Source organism: Hyperolius riggenbachi, chromosome 12 (assembly GCF_040937935.1).
Source record: "Hyperolius riggenbachi isolate aHypRig1 chromosome 12, aHypRig1.pri, whole genome shotgun sequence".
NCBI lineage: Eukaryota > Metazoa > Chordata > Amphibia > Anura > Hyperoliidae > Hyperolius > Hyperolius riggenbachi.
The window spans coordinates 204,679,227-204,703,324 of record NC_090657.1 but is presented as its reverse complement, the minus strand read 5'-3'; the positions used below and the strand labels follow the sequence as shown (position 1 = coordinate 204,703,324).

The window sequence follows — 24,098 nt, the reverse complement described above, 5'->3', positions numbered from 1 at the left end:
TGAACCTCTTGTGTCTCCTTGTGTCCTCCTCTGTCCCATGTCTTCCAGTGTCCCCCTTGTGTCCACCTCTGTCCTTTTTGTGTCCGCCTCTATGCCCCTTTCTGCTGTTTCGGATTCCGAAAGTCTGTATGCATGTTGGATTATTATGGCTCTGCACTAATTACAAGCTGACACATCATTGCATTCCAGCGGTTCTGGAGGTGTGTTTAGCTTCTAAGGGTAACAATGGTTAATTTGCATATATTCAGCAGTGATGCACTGGGAGACATCTCAAGCTCACTCCAACCTGAATTATTGCAAATTCTTTCTGTTATAAGAAAGCAAACTTTTGTTTTCCATAGCATTTTAGTAAGGGGGCTTTTAGGACCATTGTAGTTCCTTACATACTCTAATGAGTTCTGGGTCACCATGAGCTTGCTGGTTAGTCTGTGCCTTTTGGGGGACAAAAAGTGAATCTTATAGTACAAAAAATACAGTCATTGTAATCATGCGTAATTTTTTTGCACAATTTTCACGTAATTTTGAACTAACTTTTTCAAAAAGACCTTGTAATTTTTAGAGAAAATCGATTTTAAAAATGCATAGAAAAAGTTTTTTAAACTGTTTAAAAAACATTTTTCTTTGCATTTTTAAAACCCTTTTTCTCAAAAAACACAAGGTCTTTTTGAAAAAATTGTTTTTGACTTGTACCTACTATTTTTCTTAACATATGTAGCAATTCTGGTCATAATAGCTTATATCGGGGCTTTGCTATTCACTGACAAATTTAGCATGAAATGACACGACAATTACGTGAAAGTTCATGTGAAATTACGAATGATTATACAAAATCAATTGAATTAGCAAGTTGCAATTATGTACAGGCACAAATGCGCAAATTTACACAGAATTTTGCATAATCATAATTAGCTGATTACGATCATCAATCCCTGTCAGGCACTGAGGAGGACCAGCAGTCAGACACAGGCTGTCTGCATGTGGGATTAACGTGGCTCTGTAAATTGTATAAACTATAGGCTTGCTACACACCAGCGGTTCTGGATGTAAGCTTGGCTTCAGGAGCATTTGGAGATCATTTGCATAATCAGTAGCGATGCATTGTGGGTAACCACAGTAGCTTACTTAAAGAGAGCCTGAGGCGAGAATAAATCTCGCTTCAGACCTCATAGATAGCAGGGGCATGTGTGCCCCTGCTAAAACGCCGCTATCCCGCGGCTTAACGGGGGTCCCTTCACCCCCAAATCCCCTCCGTGCAGCTGGGGAGCGCTTCCGCATTGGGGCAGGGCTAACGGCCGCAGCCCTGCCTCATGCGCGTCTATCAGACGCGTACCTCCGCCTCTCCCCCGCCCCTCTCAGTCTTCCTTCACTGAGAGGGGCAGGGAAGAGGTAGGCGATGCGCGTCTGATAGACGCGACTAGAGGCAAGGCTGCAGCCGTTAGCCCTGCCTCCAGGAAGAAAAAAATTCACGACCAAGTTTTGCGGCGGTGGGTTTGGGGGTGAAGGGACCCCCGTTTAGCCGCGGGATAGCGGCGTTTTAGCAGGGGCACACATGCCCCTGCTAACTATGAGCTCTGAAGTGAGATTTATTCTCGCTTCAGAGTCTCTTTAAAGCTGAATTATCCAAATACCTTCTGTTGTAAGAAGGCAAACCACACTAAGGCCTGGAACCCACTACAAAACGCTATCGCTAATCGCAATCGTTTTGTATGAACGTTTTGTAAGCGATATCACGAGCGTTGTTGGTAGCAATTTTAAAAAGTGTAAGGTTTTTGCCAGCGATTGTGTAACGATTAGCATTTTTAATTCTGATTGGTCCTAATGTTTTACAGTGTGCAGTAAGGTCAAAACGCTAGCAAAATCTCTGTGTGTGGGTTTTGATGAGTGATTAGGCCAGCAGGACAGACAGGCATTCTGCACTGTTTAAAGATAAATAAATATGTCTCCATATTCTTCTCAGTTGAGCTGTGCTTTAAATATTCTGATGGCATGAATTGAAAGCAACAGACTCCCCATGAGGCAAAACGAATTATATTTCATTAAAGGGGAACTTCAGCCTAAATAAACATATTGTCATTAAGTTACATTAGTTATGTTAATTAAAATAGATAGGTAATATAATCTCTTACCCACCCGGTTTTAAAAGAACAGGCAAATGTTTGTGATTTCATGGTGGCATCTGTCTTTTTGGTTGAAAGGAGGTGACAGGGAGCATGTTCCGACTGTCCTGCGCGCACTGGGCTTCAAATCTCAAATTCAAAATTTAAATTAAAAATTTGCACCAAAACAGCAGGAGAACAACAAGCATCAGAAATACCATCATGCTTTGCACAGCATTAGGGGAAAAATGCCCGGGCAGATTTCTTCTGTGCAGCTAAAAATGATGCTTTGGTAAGAAAAACAAAGTTCTGATCCTGTTAAAGAAACACCAAGCCTTTTCAGTGCTGCTGAGTAGATTTTTAGTCTGGAGGTTCTCTTTAAGCTATGAAGGACATTGCAGGATACTAATCTGTGTTATAATTGGAATACACGATATGTTTTCCGCATTCGATCTATTAGCCATGCGATTCCTCGCTTATTTTTCTTATCTTTTTTCCATTCACTTCTATGAGAAATCGAGCGGAATAGAATCGACCGGAGAATCGGACATGTTGGAATTTATAGATCAAATGCGGAATATGACGCGGAAAACGTATCGTGTATTCCCGGCATTAGAGGGGCCACAGACAAAAACTGACTATCTTATGCCACACTGCAGTATGTTATTCAGTATTTAAATATTTTGTTTACAATGCACAATATTGATTTTGTAGTTTATTTTACGTTAGTTATTTATCCTAACTTCCAAAATGGAATCCCTAATTAGACCAAAACTGAATAATGCAAAGTCTCAAAGAAACCATGTCTACTTTGGAAATGAACATTTTAAATTAAAAATTAAAAAATAAAAACATTGTGCAGCTCTGCTTGTCTGCAGCTGTGCACCTATCCATACAAGCTTCAGGACTCTGTTGCCTGGATAGCTTCCTGTTAGCTGATTGAGGTTTTGCAACTGCTTACCACCTACTTCCTGTGAATCATAAGTTGGGACATGTAGTCCGGCATCTGTTGTTCCTACATGGGAATCACAAGGGCACACCTGATTGAGTTATCCACAAGCTGAATCCAGTGAGGAGAAAACCCTCTACAGCAGTGGTAAGCACATCTGGTCCATGAAGCAGGTACTCTGTTGACCACTTTGCTTCTAAGCATAGCTTTATCAGTAAGCCAGCACCTATTCAGTAAGGAGTTCTTGGTCGAGACTCTGTAACTGTGCTACTGCCTACTGAGTGCACTCTAGTGGCTGCCTTGCAAACGTTTTGAGTCCAAAGGGACAAAAGTGCTATACAAATACTGGAATTATTATTTTTTTGTTTACTTATCATCCTGATTGCCTTGTTCAAACTTGGATTTAATTGGAGTTTAAAGTGACAGGGTATATTAAAAAATAAAATGCGGGCACATGGTGAAAGTATTACTGAATTTTGCAAAATTTCTCTTGCAGGTGTAACTGATGTTTTTGCTGCAAAATGTCCATTAGCAAATTTCATCGAGCAACACTACAAACCGCCCAATCAGATTTCTGCAGACACAACAATGACTTCTGATTGGATGGTTTGCGTACCTTCATTTTGCACTGTTTTTACTCACTAATATCCCCAGCATTAGTTGCCAATCCCACATCTGCAGAAAGCTTCCAGCTACGCAGAAAAACACTTAGAAAGCTTGCAGAAACATTCAGGCCCAGAGCATGGGAGATTTTCCATATGCGAGATGTCAGGGGGCGATTTTTCATCTTACTCAAACAAATCCCTTTCCCTTCACCGGTTTGCAAATCCCCAATACTTTACGCCTTGCTGGGGCGAGCGTGCGCATGATGCCTGCAGAAGTGATCAGTCACCTCACATGAAGTGCTGAACCTGCTAATCAACATTAATGTCTCTTAAATTGTTTCAGCCAAAAATAACCCATTTTTTTACAGAAAAAAATGAAGGCAGTGATGCAATAACATGAAAATAATGATTGATACTGACAGCACTGTATTGTGAATTACAGCACAACATTATATTAAGAAGTACAGCACAATAATAAGAATTACAGCACAATAATTATCTATTATAGATGATAAATCATAGCTCCCAACTGCCCGTCTTTTTGGAAGGACAGTCCCTCTTTGGAAACCAAATTCCTTTGTCCCTCTTTCTTCCTTATTCAGCCCTCTTTCAGGACTGATGTAAAGATCTATACGAATATTTGTATTCTTCTACTTAAAATGTGTTTAATCGACTTTAAATTTTACTCCCATCCTTTAACTTGCTCCGTACCAGCAGCCTCTGGTCCTGAGTCTCTGGCAACCTTCAGGACCAGAGACTGCTGCTACCACAAGATGGAGCTTACCGACGAACCGCTGCACAGACCCGCCGCTCCCTCCAATCACGCCGCTCTCCCATCTCTGCAGGTCCCTCTCTCTGCCGTCGCTAGGACGGCAGAGCTCTGTGCGCCAGTCAGGAGCCACTTTCATTGGCTCCTGACACTGTCCATTGATTGGCTCACAATGATCACGCGGTCAGGAACCAATGAAAACGGCTCCTGACCAGCTCGCAGGGCGAGTGGGCTGCAGCGGGGGCAGAGAGGCGCAATCAGCGGTAACAGGTAGTGGCGATATTGAAATCTACATCCTGTCAGGGCCGCGCAGTCACCAGCAGAACATCAATTTCAACTAGCGCAGTCCGGGAGTGGTTAAATTGACGCATTCTTTATCACCAAATATTTATACAAAGGAACGCTAATGATGATATAAAGGAACGGTGTGGTTTAAATTTTAATATGACATATTTTGCATATGGATTATTTGTGGTATGCATGACTATGGGTGTGGCAGGGGCGTATCTGGAGGTGTGGCGCGGGCATGTCTTAAAGAGAGCCCGAGGTGGGCTCAAAAAAACTCGAGGGGCTATAGCGCGGCGGTGGGAGGGCAGAGAGCGGTGGTGTCGGGACACAGAGGCAAGTCATTAGGCAGAGAGCATGCCTCTGTGTTCCATCTGACCCCCGAAGATCCACCTCGGGTACACTTTAAGGTGTCCCTCTTTCTTATCTCAGAAAGCTGGGAGGGATGATGATAAATGTATATCACACCTGAAGTGAGAGGGATATGGAGCCAGTCAGATCTTGTATGCTGCATGCTTGTTCAGGGTCTATGGCTAAAAGCATTAGAGGCAGAGGAGCAGAAGGATAACCAGGCAACTGGTATTGCTTGAAAGGAAATCAATGGCCTCCATATCCTTCTCACACAGGTGTGCTGTAAATTTGCCTTCAGTGGCGTAGCTAAGGAGCTGTGGGCCCCGATGCAAGTTTTACATTGGGGCCCCCCCAAGCACTCTATACATAACAATTGATACGGCGCACCAAAACCTGCCAATGGCAACTACAGAGTCAGAGGTGCAAGGAAGGGATGGGAAACAGTTTGTTAATGATTACTACTATTCAAAGTATCTATAGAAGTGATTATTATGAGCACAGGACCAATAGAGAGCTAATACTGAAGTTCAGGGAGGGCCCTACGGGGCCCCTCTGGCCCAAAGGCCCCGATGCAGTTGCAACCTCTGCAACCCCTATTGCTACGCCCCTAATTGCCTTCTTAAAACAGAAGGTATTTGCAACTAATCAGCTTTACATGAGCAAACAGGAACTCCCATGAGGCTCCACTCAGAGCAAAATAATTGCAAATACCTTTTTTTTTAAAGAAGACAAAATTATATTTTCAGTAGAGGGACTTTGGGTCCCCTTCAGACCTTTATAAATACTAGCGGTTATGGTTCTGCAAGACTAACTAGGTACTCTTATAGGTCTGCAAGACTCCATTTCCTAAATCCTACCCACAGAGCCATATTAATCCACACCTTACACTGATGATGTGGGCAGCACGCGTATCGGTTAGCGCTCCCGGCTTGCAGCGCTGGGTCCCCGGTTCAAATCCCAGCTAGAGCTCTATCTGCACGGAGTTTGTATGTTCTCCCTGTGTCTGTGTGAGTTTCCTCCAGGCACTCTGGTTTCCACCCACATCCTAAAAACATGCAGATAAGTTAATAGGCTTCCCCTAAATTGGCCCTATACTATGATACATACATAGACATATGACTATGGAAGGGATTATATTGTGAGCCCTTCTGAGGGACAGTTAGTGACCAGACTATGTACTCTGTACAGTGTTGCGTAATATGTCGGCGCTATATAAATACTAAATAATTATAATAATAATGGTGAAGGTCAGTTTAGCCTGAAGCAGCTGTCTGCACATTGGATTAGTATAGCTCTGTAAAATGAATAGGCTATAGGCACACTGTAAACCAGCAGATGATTGGCTATTCTGACATGTAAGGAGTGATCTGCACATTCACTCACCAAGCAGAAGTGATGCATTCTGGGAGTTCCTTCTCGCTCACATAACACTGAATAATTGCAAATATCTTCTGCATTATAAAAGCAAATTTATATTTAGTGGAGTTATTTTATTTTTTAGTAAAGGTGGCTTTTAATCTCTACAAAATCTTTGCAGTTTTGGTTCCCTGTGAGTTAAGCCTATTCATATTGTAAAACATACGATAATATATAATCCTCAGTATCAGTATACAATATGCACGCTTCACTGTATATATTTTACATATACACACAGCCTGATCTCCTAGGGTCCTTTTGCACAATTTATTATCATTTAGTATTTATATAGCACTGACATCTATCGCTGTGCAGTACAGAGTATATTGTCTTGTCACTAGCTGTACCTCAGAGGGGCTCACAGTCTGATGCTGGGATACACGGCGCGATAATGCCAGCGGCTCGATGCCGGCGCGTCCCCGCTCATCCGCACGCATTGATCCCCGCTCGTCCCCGCCGGCGCTCCTTATCAGCTGCTCGATTCCCCGCTATTGTCCGCCCGCGGGGATCGAGCGGGGAATCTATCCGGCGGGTCATCGGACCTGTCAGATATTATCAATCGAGCCATCAGCAGCTTGATCGATAAGGAAAAAAACTTGCCGTGTATGCCTAGCATAATCCCTACCATAGATAAGTTAATAGGCTTCCCCCTAAATTGGCCCTATACTATGATACATACATAGACATATGACTATGGAAGGGATTATATTGTGAGCCCTTCTGAGGGACAGTTAGTGACCAGACTATGTACTCTGTACAGTGTTGCGTAATATGTCGGCGCTATATAAATACTAAATAATTATAATAATAATGGTGAAGGTCAGTTTAGCCTGAAGCAGCTGTCTGCACATTGGATTAGTATAGCTCTGTAAAATGAATAGGCTATAGGCACACTGTAAACCAGCAGATGATTGGCTATTCTGACATGTAAGGAGTGATCTTTAATGATTTACATACTAAAGTGGTATCCTTATACTTACATACTAAAGACATATCCCTACCATAGTCATATGTCTATGTATGTACTGTGTAGCGTATGTAGCATAGTCTAGTTTAGTGGGAAGCCAATTAACTTATCTATGTTTTTGGGGTGTGGAAGGAAACCAGAGTGCCTAGAGGAAACCCAAACAGACATGGGTAGAACATACAAACTCCGTGCAAATAGTGCCCTGCCTGAGATATGAACCGGGACCCAGCGTTGCAAGGTGAGAGTGCTAACCACTACACCACAGTACTACCCATCCTCAATTCACTAACTTTTCAGCAGCCCTGAGTACGTGCTGTTATGACCCAATTGATGGTCGCCACCTAACAGACTATTGCCCTTAACTTTTCTCCTAATTTTTTTTCCTTTGGGGGATAATTTTTCAACTTACCTAAAAAAATAACTTCAGCACTTAGCAATTGAAAAAGTGTTAAAATGAAGGTAAAAAAGTAAAATCAAACGTATGTTGAGTAATTTCTTGCAGGCTGGGAGCTTCAAACATATTTTATTAATAAGGTTTGAAAAATCTCAATGGGGAAAACTCAAGAGAAAAGTTAATAGTATATAATAATTTTATGGGCCAGTGGGTCTGATTCTCTAAGGTTGGAGAAGACTTGGAGGAAATTTTATTTTATTTCATCCAAGACAATGTTGAACAGACAGTCCACAATGCAGGAGCTGCAAGGGCCTACAACACTCACACAGCAGATCATTTTTTGTTTCAAAAATTCCGACTATGGGCCAACGTGGTTCTCCTGAGGGTTTGCAAACTACTGCATAAAAAAGCAAAAATATTTGACCAAATCCAGGCTGGGATGTCTGATCACGTATGTCCTTCAGTGGCTTACAGACAGACAGATCTTTATTAAAGGTTGGTACATGTATTCATATAAATATATAACCAATACATCTTCCCATCTACTGTATAAAAACATGAATCAATTCTTTAATAGAAAAAAAATAAGTGCAAACGCTTAATTGTTGTTAGAAGCATTGTGTTGGTCACTGCGACATTTACCATTATGTCTATAACCTCTGTATTATGTAGCAATGTCTGTATTTTTTATGTAATGTATTTTTTGTTTTTTACTGTGTACAGCACTATGGAAGATGATTCCACTATATAAATCAATGATAATAAAATTATTGATAAGAACACACAGATGAACAAACGACATTTTTTTCAGGGCAATTACTTTCGATAATAATGCCATATTAGCAAAATGCGGTATATATATATTTATATTTATATATATATATATATATATATATAGATATATATACTGTATATACAGGATGTATATATTTATATTGTGCCAACATCGTCCGTAGTGCTGTATATAGAGTAAAAAATAGTGATGAGCATAGATACATATATAAATATCTCTCTATATATTTTCTCATGTTTCATGAAAATTCTTAAAACATTTACCTAAGAGTAACTTTAATGATTTACATACTAAAGTGGTATCCTTATCTGCCTTCCTGTTATACAGACATGACTGGTTTATGTCACACCAAGCAAGGATGTGTGCTCATCCTGTCAATGTTAATGGGGTAATCATAAACCAACTGGAATCCACTTTCATTTTTAAAAAGCAGTCAAAAACAGCAATGGAGTCTTTTAAGTTGATTATTTTTTTTAATATATATGTATAGTTCTATTTTATTTATATATTTTTAAGGTCTTACCTGCTCCATAGAAAGCCAAATCACCAGGATGAGGGTAATTTTTGAGTACCCATTCTTTGCTGAGCGTGGCCTGCAGTTGTCTGTTCCTTTGGAAAAATCCCCCATTTTTGTAACAGCTCGTCTTTACGTAGTTCTGTAGCCTGACACCAGAATTGCTCCACAAAAGTCCATTAGCAATGACACTTTTACAAGCATCAAGGATGTTCTCTTGGCTGGGGCACTGTACAATAACACAGAGAGCACGCCTGCATTCCTGGACTCTCCACACAAGTTGTAAAAGGGAAAGAAAATATTTCAGAACATCTGTGGGTGAGTATGGAACAGGGTGACGCACGGCTGCTCTTCTTCCCTACTCACTGTCTGCACATCCCAGGCAAGTTAGGAAAAGTGCTCAGCAGACATCACTGATCTGAAGGCGCGCCTTTTCCCCCCCTCTGCCTTTTGGCTTATCCAATGAGATGCTAGATCTAGATTCCTAGCAGGAGTTGAAAAGTTTGTGAGTTACGCATCTGGTAGGACATGTGCTGGAACCAGTCATAGCCCTCCACACTGCTTTAGACAAACCGTAAATCTTTCTGTGCTTGGCCTGCTAATGTGACAAATTTAGGTCTATTTAAATGTGGATCTGAAACAGATAGTTCAATTGAACAAGGGTTTTTTTTAATTATTTTTTTTTATTTTATATACTGGCAATCCCATACTTACAATCATCCCGAGTTACAATTTTTCATACATGCAAACAAAATTATGTCCATGTACAAAACATACATTACTGTTTCCTTTTAGAGTTGTTTGAAAGGAAATCATTTATTCACGTGATAACACAGGACTCAACTTACCAACAAATACAACTTACAAAAAATCTCCTGGAATGTACCTGGTTTGTAAGTAGGGTACCGTTCGTATAATATATATATATATATATATATATATATATATATATATTTCGTTTTTTACTTCTTCACCAGAATTTTTTTGTATTTCTTTTATTTATTCAACAATGTAGATGTTTGATTGCATTTCCTATTTTTTTTTTTTTTTTTTTTTTTACCAATATAGAGATTTTTTTTAAATATTTTAAATCATTCAACATTGTATATTTTTATTTCTTCTCCAACACAGAACTTCTCTTTATTTTCCTTTTAAATGCATGTACCCGTCTTTTTCAATGAACTTTAACAAAGAAGATCCCAAAAGAAACACAGCACAAGTACATAGAGGTAAGGATGGTCAATGACATGCAAATAGTCTGGGTTGATGCAAAATTATGCAAATATATGCAGATTCATAATGGACCAATCTAATCATACCAAGGTGGAATTTGGTTCATCCATTTTAAAGCTAAAAAAATTTGCATGAACTCAGAACTATTTCCTTCTCATTGACCACCAATACATAGAGGCTCCAAAAAAATAAAAACAAAAACACAGGAACAAGAATATAACACCAAAGTAAATTAACCACTAAAACCTAAATGTCTAGTTAACACTGAAATGGTTCCAAATGAGAGGGTAAGAAGAAAAAGAGACACAGAAACAAATGGAACAATACTATATCATTGATTTATTGACGTTGGGGTGTGTACCACCACATGGAGTCCCACAGAGAAAGTTTTGCCTACTGGGATCGGTAGATCTGGAGTAAGGTGGGGAGATGGGTTGGGGAGGAAAAAAAAAACAAGGGGTGGGGGATAAAGGTAATTCCATAATTCCAATTTTAAAATTTAAATTTTAAATATCCCAATTTGGAGACAAAGTTCCATAATACAGTTTAAATTAAAACCTAAAGTTGCGTTCTGAGCTACAATAAGCGATTTGTATGTATCCTCCCTCAATCTGAGCTGCCGATGTAATAATATATTTTTCAATGCTCTCCTCACTGGTAGCTGTATGTACACATTTTCATCTCTCCATTAGTTTTATTTTCCATAGGGCTACATTATTTCTTGCTTCATAAATACAGAAAATGAAGTGAAAGCCCAACATTTATCATGGGAAGAAGAAGAAGAAGAAAAAATCTAGTCTGCGAGGGCAATTTATTCCGTAGGTGTAAATTTGCCAGTGGATAACAAGGGTGAAAAAGTATAATAAATATTTGGAGTTTTTTGATGACAGTAGAGCGAATCAAGATAAATAGTATGCTTGGAAGAACAAAGAGAAATCGAGAGCCCGATATGGTGTAGTATTGTTAAGTTGGTTGTGGTTAAAAGCAAAATATTTAGATATACTCACAAACATGGGTTACCCATAGGCAACCACTTCAAGTGCAGGTGGGGAGTATTAGAACCTGACCCCACTCAGGTTTTTAAGATGTCGCTCTCTGTAGATAGGAAACGGGGTAGCACCCCTCCACCGAGGGTGGACTCAAGATTTCAGCAAGGCTTGGTGTACAGAGGCGCCAGAGTAGAATAAAAACGTTTAAAAACCGTCTAAAAGAGGGGGATGTTCAGGTGGACTTACCTCCCTCAAAAATATAAAACTCAATTGAGTCACAATATATCAATACAAAAATATTTTATTGAACTCCACTTAGTGCAACGCGTTTCGCAGGTGTGGTCCTGCTTCATCAGGCAAACAGGAGTATAACTCAATGGGTCTAGATGCAGAAGTGAGCGCCTCTGTCTGCCTCTGGCTCACATCTGCATCTAGACCCATTGAGTTATAATCCTGTTTGCCAGATGAAGCAGGACCACACCTGCGAAACGCGTTGCACTAAGTGGAGTTCAATAAAATATTTTTGTATTGATATATTGTGACTCAATTGAGTTTTATATTTTTGAGGGAGGTAAGTCCACCTGAACATCCCCCTCTTTTAGACGGTTTTTAAACGTTTTTATTCTACTCTGGCGCCTCTGTACACCAAGCCTTGCCAAGATAAATGGTAGTTGTTGTTTAATATGTGGAGAAAAATAATAAGATCTGACTCACATTAGTTGGTTGCCCACTTGCAACGTGTATGTTCGCTGGTAGGGAACACCTGTCACCCATTCAGGTCTCTGTATCTGGCTCTTACGCGTTTCATGGGGCATGCGCACTTCCTCAGGTCATACGCCTAGAGAAGGTTGGTGACATGTTGTGAGGTGCATATACATACATACAATTATACACTTATTAATTATATAATTAAATATACACGTATAAAGTCATTCTATCATTGCAAAAAACACAATTGAAATATTCATATCATTATAATTTAAATTAAATGTGTCAAAAGACGGTGAAAAAGTAAATGGATACGACCCACAAAACACAGTATTCAAATGTCTATAAAAAACTTTTAGGGCTGTTTTATACAGGTAGTCCTAGGTTAACGAACTAGATAGACTGTAGGTTCGTTCTTAACTTGAATCTGTTCTTAAGTCGGAACATTGTGCCATCTCTGTCCCCTGTACCTCCTCTGTGCCCCCCTGTGCCTCCAGTGTCCCCCTCTGTGTCACCGCAGCCCTCTGTACCTGTTTATGCAAGTTTAAAAGCCATTTTTTCTTTGAATTTTTTAAAATCGATTTTCTCAAAAACTACAAGTTCAATTTGAAAAAAACATTTTTTACTTGTACCCATTGGAAGCACAGAATCTATGCCGTTCGTATTGGAGGGTCGTTCGTAAGTCTGGCATTCGTAAGTCAGGGACTACCTGTATTTCAAAATGCAAATGTAAAATTGCAATGCAATTCTTCTGCAATTACGTTTTGCGGTTTTTGCTGGATGCTAGGAACACAAATAAAAACGCAGAAGAATTAAAGCATGCAGGATGATTGCAACTTAGCAAAATTAGATCACACTTCTGTACTATACCAGGGTTCCTGCTATTTTTATTATTATTTTGCTGATTTCCTTGTGGTTTTCTTTTGAGTTACATGGAATAAAAAATGGATTTGCAAAACAATGTTATTCCCTGACTTCCATCATCTGTGAGATAAGCATTATATTAGCAATATTAAAGCCTACAAATGCTATGTCCTAGTTATTCTGGTTCCTCTGGGTGCCTCCAATCATTAAGTATCCAACAAAATAAAACAGCTTGTTAAACTTAATTGCTTTGTAAAGTTATAGCTTACTAGTGGAACTAAGCCCATTTAAAAACAGGCTAGGTCTTCATTGCGCGTGCGCTCGCCGCACACGAGCATGCCGCGCCTGCCCGTCGCGCGTGCACGCCCGCCAGCTCGTCCGCCCGCCCCTTGGCCGTGCGGCTCATGTCACTCACCCTCACTGTCTGTGTGTCCCTGGACATGCGCACAGCACAGATGGGATACTCACAGGGACACGGGACGCAGAGACAGTAGGGTTTTATTATATAGGATTAAAATAAGTTTATGAAGAGTCATACGCAGGCTTTTGAGTGGATGATTAAGAAGAGGTGGAGGATAATGAACATCCAGGATGTCCAGGCACATCAATAGAACATCAAAAGAACCAACAACAACCATGCAGAAGATTAAGTGTAAGAAAAAAGTTAAAGTTAAAAGATTAAAGTCAGCCAAAAAAAAGGAATAGTTAGATGTTCACCTATGGAGAGGGAAGGCTCTGGACTCCATAGAGCCTTCCTGGTCTGTTCGGTCCACCACTGTCCCCCACTGAAATTACGCACCTTCAGGAGAACTTGGAAGGCTTTGGGAGCACTTGGAGACACCTGTGCTTCTGATGCCTTCTGAGGGCTCCCGAAGGTGTATTTCACCAGTTGGTTTAATGTCTTCCAACGTGAGTACAGCCAGGGCTGTGGAGTCGGTACAAAAATCATCTGACTCCTCAACTCTGACTCCACAGCCCTGGGTACAGTGTTGGACTGAGGGCACAGAGAGAGGACCGGGAAGGCTCTATGGGATCCAGAGCCTTCCCTCTCCACGGGTAAGTATTTTTTTTAAGGTGGCTAAAACTCACGTCAGGTATGACACTTTCCTTAGTAAAAGGAAGGCTCTGGATAGCAAAGATCCTTACCATCCCTCCATCTAGCTCATCGTTCCACTGCTGTCCTCCAGTGCAGCTATTCAACCCAGCGGGTCAAAGATTTCTTCGTAACTACTTATGACTACAAGTAGTTATGAGGACGAGCGGTTCCTACTGGGCATGCCTGGACCATACTGTCACGTGCCTAGTAGGGATACCCTGTACCCAACGGGTCAAATAGCTATACTGGAGAACAGCGCTGGAATGATGGGCTGGACAGAGGAATGGGAAAACCTAAAGGAAATTTTCTCACTACAGGCTTGCTTTAACATTTGTCATTTAAACAACCCTTCTACAAAGAAATCTTGAAACAGTTGTGAAGAGAAAGTATGGACTTCTAGACAAGTGACTGGATCATGCATGAGGACAACACCCTTGCTCACAATGTAATCTCTGTAAAACATTTTTTTGTGAAAACAAAAACCATGAAAAACTCCCTCCATCCACTTCCAATGATGTACTATGTAATTTTCTTTTTTAGTTTGTTCCTGAAAGCCAAGATTCCTGTCAAGGTCCTGTTGATCTCAACACCAGTGATTGGAGCGGGCACCCCTAGGGCATGGGGTCTAAGAGAGCATGGGTCTTTACCAGCGCACCCCGCAAGGGATAATGGGCTGTTGCCTCTAGTGGATGACGGACTACTTTGCTGCCTATCAGGTCATAACTCCTCAGCGCTGCCCCACCAGTGATGAAAAGAACAGAAGAGGGTGAACCTTGCAATAAGGGAAAGAGGGCGGACTAGAGGGACAGGCCAGACTGATGTGAAAGGATAGGGCTGAATGATGACCAGACTGACCGGTGACATAACTGAATGAGGTCTGGATGGACAGGACTGGCTGATGACGGGACTGACAGGTAACAGGACTGGTTTGACAGAACTGACGTGACAGGAGTCACGAATGGTGAGGGACACACCGTGGCTGCTCTAACGATGGAACAGCACTGAGCGCTAATTGGCCAGGACTCCCTGACCTTCATGCCAGTCCTGTAGCCCTATCTCCCACCGTGACTACATCTTAGTTCTGGAAGCACATCCTCCTTAAAGTGTGCCCGCGGCCGAAGGTGGGGTGCGGCATTAGCGTCGTTTCCGGAAGCATGCTGGGACAGCGAGAGGCCATGGTGGATCCCGGCACCGTAAGTATAACAATTCCACTGAGACGTTTGAAGTTAATGCATGATGTCGAAAGTTGTGAAGGAGACAGATCTGACATCACTGACCTTCAGCCTCCTTGCATGCATCGATTTATGGATGTGGGCGGAGAGTATACTGAAAGGGATAAATGATATTTGTAAATAAGTTTCAATAAATATGTTTTATACATTCAGTCCTCTTATCTCTGTAGCCATACCTCGTCAACGCAAGCAAATAACTGCATCTAAGGAAATACATTGTTCTCGGCATACATCACAGGCGGTGAGGGCGATAATGGCGGAGACCGGCAAGAGAGAAGGTACATCATAAAAAGGGTGATGTATTTGGCAGTGAGCATAGAGTATGTTAGGGTAAAGCAACATTCACTGCTTTATAAATAGAGCAGTTAATGGCTCTTGTTCTGTAAAACAAATACGTTGTACGCTCCCATCTCCTGTGGAGGGCTCCCGGCCCCCAGTCTCCGCTGCCAGACACACACATTATCTCTGCCACAGCCAACTCCGCTACTTGACAGCTTTGCCATTTCTACTTTATTCTGCCTTAAAAATGAAAGAGTCTGGGTGACAGTCGCTGGATGGGTAATCTATCACAGGCCGCAGATAGGTAATAGATTCTTCAGATTGGCATCCGGTGACATTTGCAAACATGCCGACTCTTCACATGGAAATATAGTTTGGCAGCTGAGGAAGACAGGATGGGGGGGGGGGGGGGGGGGGGGGGTTCGATATATAAGTCAAAGAAAAAAGAAGTTACATCAGGTTTATAGGACAAGCAGTAAGAACTACGCAGCAGCTCCAGAGCAGGTCGTCCCGATTGGCCTCCTCATACCCTTGTAAAGTTAAAGAGTGAGCAAGACTGAATTTATACTTTTTGTGCCCCTAGGCCAAGTATGTTGTATCTTCCCTTTCTTGTGCACTAGTAACCCTTCCCTTTCTATGTGCAACCCCCTGTTCCATGTGTATCATCCATGTACAGCAGCCCCTTTCTTTCATAGAGCATCATTTCCCTTTTACATGTGTTACTCCCTATTTTTAGCCTACTCTTTCATATGCAGCATCCCCTCTTTCATGTGTAGGTGCCCCCTTTGGGCTGCAGCCGCCTAAGGCCCGGGCCTTTGCGGCCTTTCTAGAAATCCGGCCCTGAAAATAAGGAGGAAAGGGGACTTCGATTCAGTATTAAGAGTTGTTATTGAATCCGGGTCATCTTGCTAATGGGAGAACCCTGAACTTTCATTGTGTTTACTTCAAACCTCAAATACCCAATCAAAGTGTTCTGAGAACCTCTGTGTGTAAGACAAAGGCATCAATAAGATTGGTTTCACCCGCTGCGGCAACTCTTGGTGTCACCCCCCCTGTCCAAGGACCACCTCCCTCCTAGCTGTAGGTAGCCAGATGCCTTCCCCTCAGTTTTGGTAGCCAAATGACTCCCAGTATAGGTAGGCAGATGACCCCCCCCCCCCCTCCCCAAGTAAAGGTAGGCAGGTGAAACCTCCCCAGTATAAGTAGCCTGATGAACTCCCTAGTAGGGGCAGGAAGATGCCCCCCCCCTGTATAGTTAGCCAGACGACCCTCCCTCCCCCCCCCCCCCCCCCCCAGCTAGCCAAATGACCTTATCTCCTGACTTTTTGTGTAAAACCATTGTTCCATGCTGTTTCAGTAAAAGACCCCGATTTATTTGTTCTGAGAGTGGAAATAGGTTGTGACTTAAAGTGTACCTGTAGGGAAAAAAAGTCCACCAAATGGGTACTCACATCAATAGTGGGGAGCCTCTGTATAATCCAGAGTCTTCTCCTGTCCTCCTCCAACGGGCCGCTCCAGCACTGCCCCTCCGCAAACCATTGACAGCAGCCTGCTTGGGCTCAGCATTTTCTGCTAACGCCTGAGTTGGTCTGTGCTACTGCGCAGGTGCAGTGCGGCGAGCTTCGGGGAGGACACAGCGCCTGAACAGCAAGGTGGAAGGAGGCGGGGAGCCTTCGGAGGATCCAGAAGCTCTTCTCTCTCAAGGATAGTATCTCACTTATTAATTTGGAAACCTCACAGATTTGCTTTAAACATACGGACATCTTTGCTAATTAGCCTTTCACACACTGCTGAGGCATGCTGGGACTTGTAGTTATTTTTGCTGCAGAAAGCCTGAGTTGTGTTCTGATGTACGCGACCACTTTCCTGCCTGGCTGCCCCTGTCACCACGTCATCCATTTCCTCTGCACCGCTAGTAACTCTCACCGCTTTTCCGCCAGTGGGTCTCATTAAAGAGATTTATGAAATGTTCTTATAGATTCTGCCTCACATAAGTCATCCCTTTCCACCGGTGGGAGGCATCGTATACAAAGTAACCAGCGCCGTTTCTCCTGGTGTTATGTGCTAGATGTCTGAGTGCTAAGGTAAAGAATATAAACCACTGTATAAGTGGGCACAGCAGGAGGGTATACGTAACTGCAGCTCCCCGGGGACTCACACAAAGAGGGGTTACTGCTCAAAGCTCACAACGTAAAGCAAACCTGAAGCTAAATTAGTTATAATACATACCTATGTTCTCGCTCCAAACCGTCATTCTTGTGCTGTCCCTGGATGAACTTATTCAACTCACTAGGGGCTCGATTCACAAAGCGGTGCTAACCCAGTTAGACACTTTAGACATGATAACCATTGCACCACGCTGGTGAAAAGCCAGTTTAGGTGTGATAAGTTTAGGTGTGATAAGTTTAGGCATGCTAAGTTTAGATAAGTGTAGTTAGCGTGCAAAGTCCCGCACGCAAAGCAGCGCCATTAAACTCTATGCAAAGTACACCAGACTTTGCTAGCGCAAAACATTTGATCAGCTGTGCACTGCGGTGCTAACGCAGTTGGTGCTTAAACTTATCATGCCTAAACTTATCACACCTAAACTTATCAGGCCTAAACTTATCACACCTAAACTTATCATGCCTAAACTGAGTTTAGGCGTGATAAAGGGCTTTTCACCACGGTGCTAACTGTTAGCACCACTTTATGAATCAGGCCCAAGTCTTCAGTACTCCTTGTGCAGCCTTTGCAGGGCTATGGAGTTGGTACAAAAATCATCAGACTCCGACTCCTCAGTTTATGAAACCACCAACTCCGACTCCAGGTACCCAAAGTTGCTCCGACTCCAACACCACAGCCCTGAGCCTTTGGAAGTACTTGCCTTCCCCAGTGCTACTGAAGACAAGCACATTCATTTTGTGCATGCTCGAGCCTGGACTTGTGCATGCGCAGTATGAATAGGCTCGTTTTTGGAAGTAATTGGTGACACTTCTGAACGTCCCCTAGGGCTCGGCTTCTATGGAGAGATGTGGCAGCCCGCTGTATACCCCCCCAGGCCCCCCACAGTTGTGGGGGCAGCAGTTATGCCACTGTGACCATGCAACAGCAGAGCTCGACCCCAGAACTGTCGCCTGATAGATCGAGTCCTGATCTCTTTGGATGACAACAGTTGTGCATTTACACGCGGCATAAAGCGGACCTCCAGAGTAAAGAAGAAAATCCTGCAGCCTGCTAGGAAAAAAAAAGTTATATTTACCTGAGAAGCCTTCTCCCGGGAAGCCGTCCCAAAGACCCCACATAACCTGACTTCCGGCGCCTGGCCCCGCCTCCGCTCTTTCCCTGGAGAAAAACGCTTAGACATTATTACTAGCAGGCTGCAGGATTTTCTTCTTGACTCTGGAGGTCCGCTTTAAGAAGTGAGCGACCTATGGAACCTGCCATATTTATTTCCTTTTAAACAATACAAGTTGCCTGGCAGTCCTGCGGGTCTTTCTGGTCAATGGGGTTTAAATCACACACCTGAAACAAGCATGCAGCTAATCTTGTCAGATTTGTCCTAGACATCTGATCTATATGCTTGCTCAGGGTCTATGGCTTAAAGTATTAGAAGCAGAGGATTAGCAGGACAGCCAGGCAATTTGCATTGTTTAAAAGGAGATAAACATGTCAGACTCCATATCCCTCTCACCTCGGGTTCCCTTAATGAGAATCTGTAAACTTAAAAATGGGCCCAGGAGGGCACTTACCTCGGGAGGGGAAAGCCTCTGGATCCTATCTGGCCTTCCCTCACCCTCCTCTGTCTCACGGCAGCAGCGCTAGAAGTCCACAAATGGCGAGCATATAAATATTTACCTCCTCTGGCTCCAGCACAGGTGCAGTAGTGGCTCTCCGCTCAGGCAGAAATAGCCGAATCCGATTAGGTCTGCTCAACTGTGCAGGCGAATCGCGACAACTGAAATGAAAGGTGTATGGAGGCTGCCATATAGATTTTCTTTTAAGCATTACCAGTTGCCTGGCAGCCCTGCTGATCTATTTGGCCCCAGTAGTGTCTGAATCACACCAGAAACAAGTATTGTCAGATCTGACAATAATGTCAGAAACACCTGGTTTGCATATGCTTGTTCAGGGTCTATGGCTAAAAGTATTAGAGGCAGAGGATCAGCAGGATAGTCAGGCAACTAGTGTTTCTTAAAAGGAAATAAATATGACAGCCTCCATATCCCTCTCGTTATAGTTGTCCTTTAAGCCTCTTTTATGCAGGAGGGTGAGCTGCACCATTCAGCATAGAGGTCAGTCTCCCATCTGCCGGCTACTGAGCGCCTTCTGGCTGCAGTTTAATGCACATGAACGGCAGTGTTTGCAGCACCATTGAGTTAGCACTTGACATGTGGTGCAGTTTCCAGGAAGCAAAAAAACATCTCGTATCACATGTCAGGGCAGCAGTGCTCAGATTTGACTCCATGCAGTGAACGTCTCTCCACTGCCTGTACTGAGCCCGGCCAGTGCACGAATGTACTGCTAGCAGATGCCCATATTAAACGTTCATTTAATATGGAGGAAGATAAACAATGCAAGTACCTTGCTTTTTTGGTCAGGTCCTCATTTTAAGCACACCTGAAGTGACCTGTGTCATGATGTGATAAACATATATACATACAATGCCAGCCCTACTAAGAAATGATCTGAAGTTTCTGTTTTCCAGTAAAGCAAGAGTTAAAAAGCTTGTCTTGTCATCTGTACGAAAAAGGGCTGGTGAATTCAGTCTCTTTTCTGAAAAGTAAATAGAAGCTAAAAGGCTGATATCTGTCAGGGATTCGACAGATAATAAGGTTTATGTGCAGGAAAGTTCAAAGGGTCTTTACTTCTGTGTCTTTTTTTCACCTAAACCTCCCTATTGGTATTCCCGAGCCAGGCTCAGGCTAAAAAACACATGCTGAGAGCAATAATCCCACGCCTGGGTCGGGGCAACCGGCCGGTAGGGTACTGTGTAGAGCGCTGCTTTACCGGGATTCGGCCAGTCTCTTTCACATCCCTTGGGACTCTCGATTCCTCGGATGAGATTGGGGGCTGTCATGTCATGTACCACAGGGGTAGAGCACCACCCTGAGGCCTGTCACGTCATATACCATAGGGGTAGAGCCCTACCCGGATGCATGTCATGTACCACAGGGGTAGAGCACCGCTCTGAGGCCTGTCACGTCATATACCATAGGGGTAGAGCCCTACCCGGATGCATGTCATGTACCACAGGGGTAGAGCACCGCTCTGAGGCCTGTCACGTCATATACCATAGGGGTAGAGCCCTACCCGGATGCATGTCATGTACCACAGGAGTAGAGCACCGCTCTGAGGCCTGTCACGTCATATACCATAGGGGTAGAACACCACCCGGAGGCATGTCATGTACCACAGGGGTAGAGCACCGCTCTGAGGCCTGTCACGTCATATACCATAGGGGTAGAGCCCTACCCGGATGCATGTCATGTACCACAGGGGTAGAGCACCGCTCTGAGGCCTGTCACGTCATATACCATAGGGGTAGAGCCCTACCCGGATGCATGTCATGTACCACAGGGGTAGAGCACCGCTCTGAGGCCTGTCACGTCATATACCATAGGGGTAGAGCCCTACCCGGAGGCATGTCATGTACCACAGGGGTAGAGCACCACCCGTAGGCCTGTTATGTACCATAGGAGTAGAGGACCACCCGGAGGCCTGTCATGTACCACAGGAGTAGAGCACCACCCGTAGGCCTGTTATGTACCACAGGAGTAGAACACCACCCGTAGGCCTGTCATGTCATGTACCACAGGAGTAGAGCACCACCCGTAGGCCTGTAGTAGCTGGGTGGCATGAAAAAGTAGCCGGGTGGGGCAAGACGAGAGAATGCAGGGCCGGTGCTTCTGTGAGCAACTCTGCTTACGGCATAGGAGATGAGCCAATGACAGCGGGGGGGGGGGGGGGGCTCTCCAAAACTGGCCGGGTGAAGCACCCGGCTAAAAGAGCCTGGGGAGAACACTGCATAGGGGTAGAGCACCACCTGGAGGCATGTCATGTACCATAGGAGTAGAGCACCACCCGGAGGCCTGTCATGTACCATAGGAGTAGAGCACCACCCGGAGGCCTGTCATGTACCACAGGGGTAGAGCACCACATGGAGGCCTGTCATGTACCACAGGGGTAGAGCAACACCCATAGGCCTGTCATGTACCATAGGAGTAGAGCACCACCCGTAGGCCTGTCATGTACCATAGGAGTAGAGCACCACCCGGAGGCCTGTCATGTACCACAGGGGTAGAGCACCACCCGTAGGCCTGTCATGTCATGTACCACAGGAATAGAGCACCACCCAAAGGACAGGAGGGAAAATTGCAGCACTGTATCCCAGTGATACTGTTCGGGGGTGGGGGGGTTTGGCGGATTCTCTAACAGCAAAAAAAGAATGCCAAGGAGCTAAATAGGCAGAGGTGCTTCTTCAATTCACTTCTTCTCCTACGCCCGGCGGATCGCTGAAAACCAAACTTATCACCCGAACGATAGTCTGTACACACGCCGGATTTGACGTGCGAACGACGGAACGCTCAAACGACGGGTCGTTCGCAAAAATCCAACGTGTGTATGGGCCAGTGATAGTCTGATAAAATACAGCTGTGAAAGTGAAAATAATTATATGAGACTCATTTCTACAGTACTATTGTTCTTTTTATCAACTGTATTACGCATCAAATTAATTATCTCATTCGTTTATTTTCAATAAGTTATAAGAGCCCGTTCTCACTTGGAAGCAAAAAAAGCTAGTGCTTAGTGCTAGCGTTCTGCGCAGGTGATTTTACCACTATAAAGTCACTGTACACTCTCACGATTAGCGCTTTTTCTAATCGCGATCACTCCAGAATCGGGATAAAATGCTGCATGTAACGCGTTTTGTGGTTATCGCTAATCATCCACGATCAGCAGCAATCACAGCAGTGAGATCACTGCCATATAGTTATTATTGTGCTAGGGACAGAGGTACAGGGCTCCCAAAGAGGGACTGTCCCTCCAAAAGAGGGACAGTTGGGAGCTATGCACTGGGTCACCTCAAGCACACCAGCTCCCTTATGTATGGGGTCTGTACACATAAAAGTGCTATATAGAAAATACAATTCATTATAAGCAACCTCTTAAACTATGACTTCTAGGCTTACTTACTGTAGAGTGCAGACTGGCATTCTAATGTGACCAGAGCAGAATGTACTAGAAGGAAGGAAAGCTGAACAATGTGTCAGGATTACTAGAGCAGCTCCCACTGCAGGCTGTGCAGAAACACTGATGACAGGGCCTAGCTCCGCCTCACAGCTAATAGCCCCGCCTCCTCCTCCTCCTCACAGGATACCTCACCACATAGGCCCACCTCCACGAGGCAAGTTCTTTGATTTTTTTTTTACATAAAACTTTATTATACATGGGGAAAACGTACAGCTTTCTAGTTTCTTCTTCTCCCTTATACATAAATCTGTATAAAGAAAGAAAAAAGTGCTCAGGTAAGAGGTCTTCTCCACACACTTTCCCGTATGCAGTGTGGTGAAGAAGCTAGGGATGGAGGTGAGCAATTCGGGGGAAGTCTCTGCTGGGGAAATGGTAGGAAAGTGCGTGTGGTTACTACGCTGAGGGTGGAGGGGTGGGGCTGTCTCTGTACTGCAAATGGTCACTATGCTGGGAAGCAGGATAATTGTCTCTGTACTGCAGAGTTGTGGGGGTCACTGTGGTGGGGATAGGGTGAGGGGTCACTATGGTAGGAGAGGGGACTGTCTGTACTACAGAGTTTTGTGGTCACTGTGGTGGGGATAGGGTGAGGGGTCACTATGGTGGGAGAGGGGACTGTCTCTGTACTACAGAGTTTTGTGGTCACTGTGGTGGGGATAGGGTGAGGGGTCACTATGGTGGGAGAGGGGACTGTCTCTGTACTACAGAGTTTTGTGGTCACTGTGGTGGGGATAGGGTGAGGGGTCACTATGGTGGGAGAGGGGACTGTCTCTGTACTACAGAGTTTTGTGGTCACTGTGGTGGGGATAGGGTGAGGGGTCACTATGGTGGGAGAGGGGACTGTCTCTGTACTACAGAGTTTTGTGGTCACTGTGGTGGGGATAGGGTGAGGGGTCACTATGGTGGGAGAGGGGACTGTCTCTGTACTACAGAGTTTTGTGGTCACTGTGGTGGGGATAGGGTGAGGGGTCACTATGGTGGGAGAGGGGACTGTCTCTCTGTACTACAGAGTTTTGTGGTCACTGTGGTGGGGATAGGGTGAGGGGTCACTATGGTGGGAGAGGGGACTGTCTCTGTACTACAGAGTTTTGTGGTCACTGTGGTGGGGATAGGGTGAGAGGTCACTATGGTGGGAGAGGGGACTGTCTCTGTACTACAGAGTTTTGTGGTCACTGTGGTGGGGATAGGGTGAGGGGTCACTATGGTGGGAGAGGGGACTACCTCTGTACTACAGAGTTTTGTGGTCACTGTGGTGGGGATGGGGTGAGGGGTCACTATGGTGGGAGAGGGGACTGTCTCTGTACTACAGAGTTTTGTGGTCACTGTGG

At 44.0% G+C, this 24,098-nt stretch overlaps 1 protein-coding gene across 2 annotated transcripts in view; it reads right to left on the bottom strand.

Moving 5' to 3' along the window:
• Window positions 1-22,837, bottom strand: part of GLP2R (glucagon like peptide 2 receptor) — a 201,580-nt gene extending 178,743 nt beyond the window's left edge. Inside the window, exons 1-2 of one of the 2 annotated variants that reach the window (XM_068264177.1) lie at window positions 22,717-22,837; window positions 12,076-12,199 (exon numbers count right to left, since the gene is read on the bottom strand). In XM_068264177.1, the coding sequence (XP_068120278.1) occupies window positions 12,076-12,135 (60 nt within the window). In that variant the 5' untranslated portion in view covers window positions 12,136-12,199; window positions 22,717-22,837. Of the gene's footprint in view, window positions 1-9,148; window positions 9,364-12,075; window positions 12,200-22,716 lie in introns of those variants that run through there. The other variant, XM_068264176.1, reaches the window with a different exon arrangement.
• Between the last annotated feature and the right edge of the window lie 1,261 nt (window positions 22,838-24,098).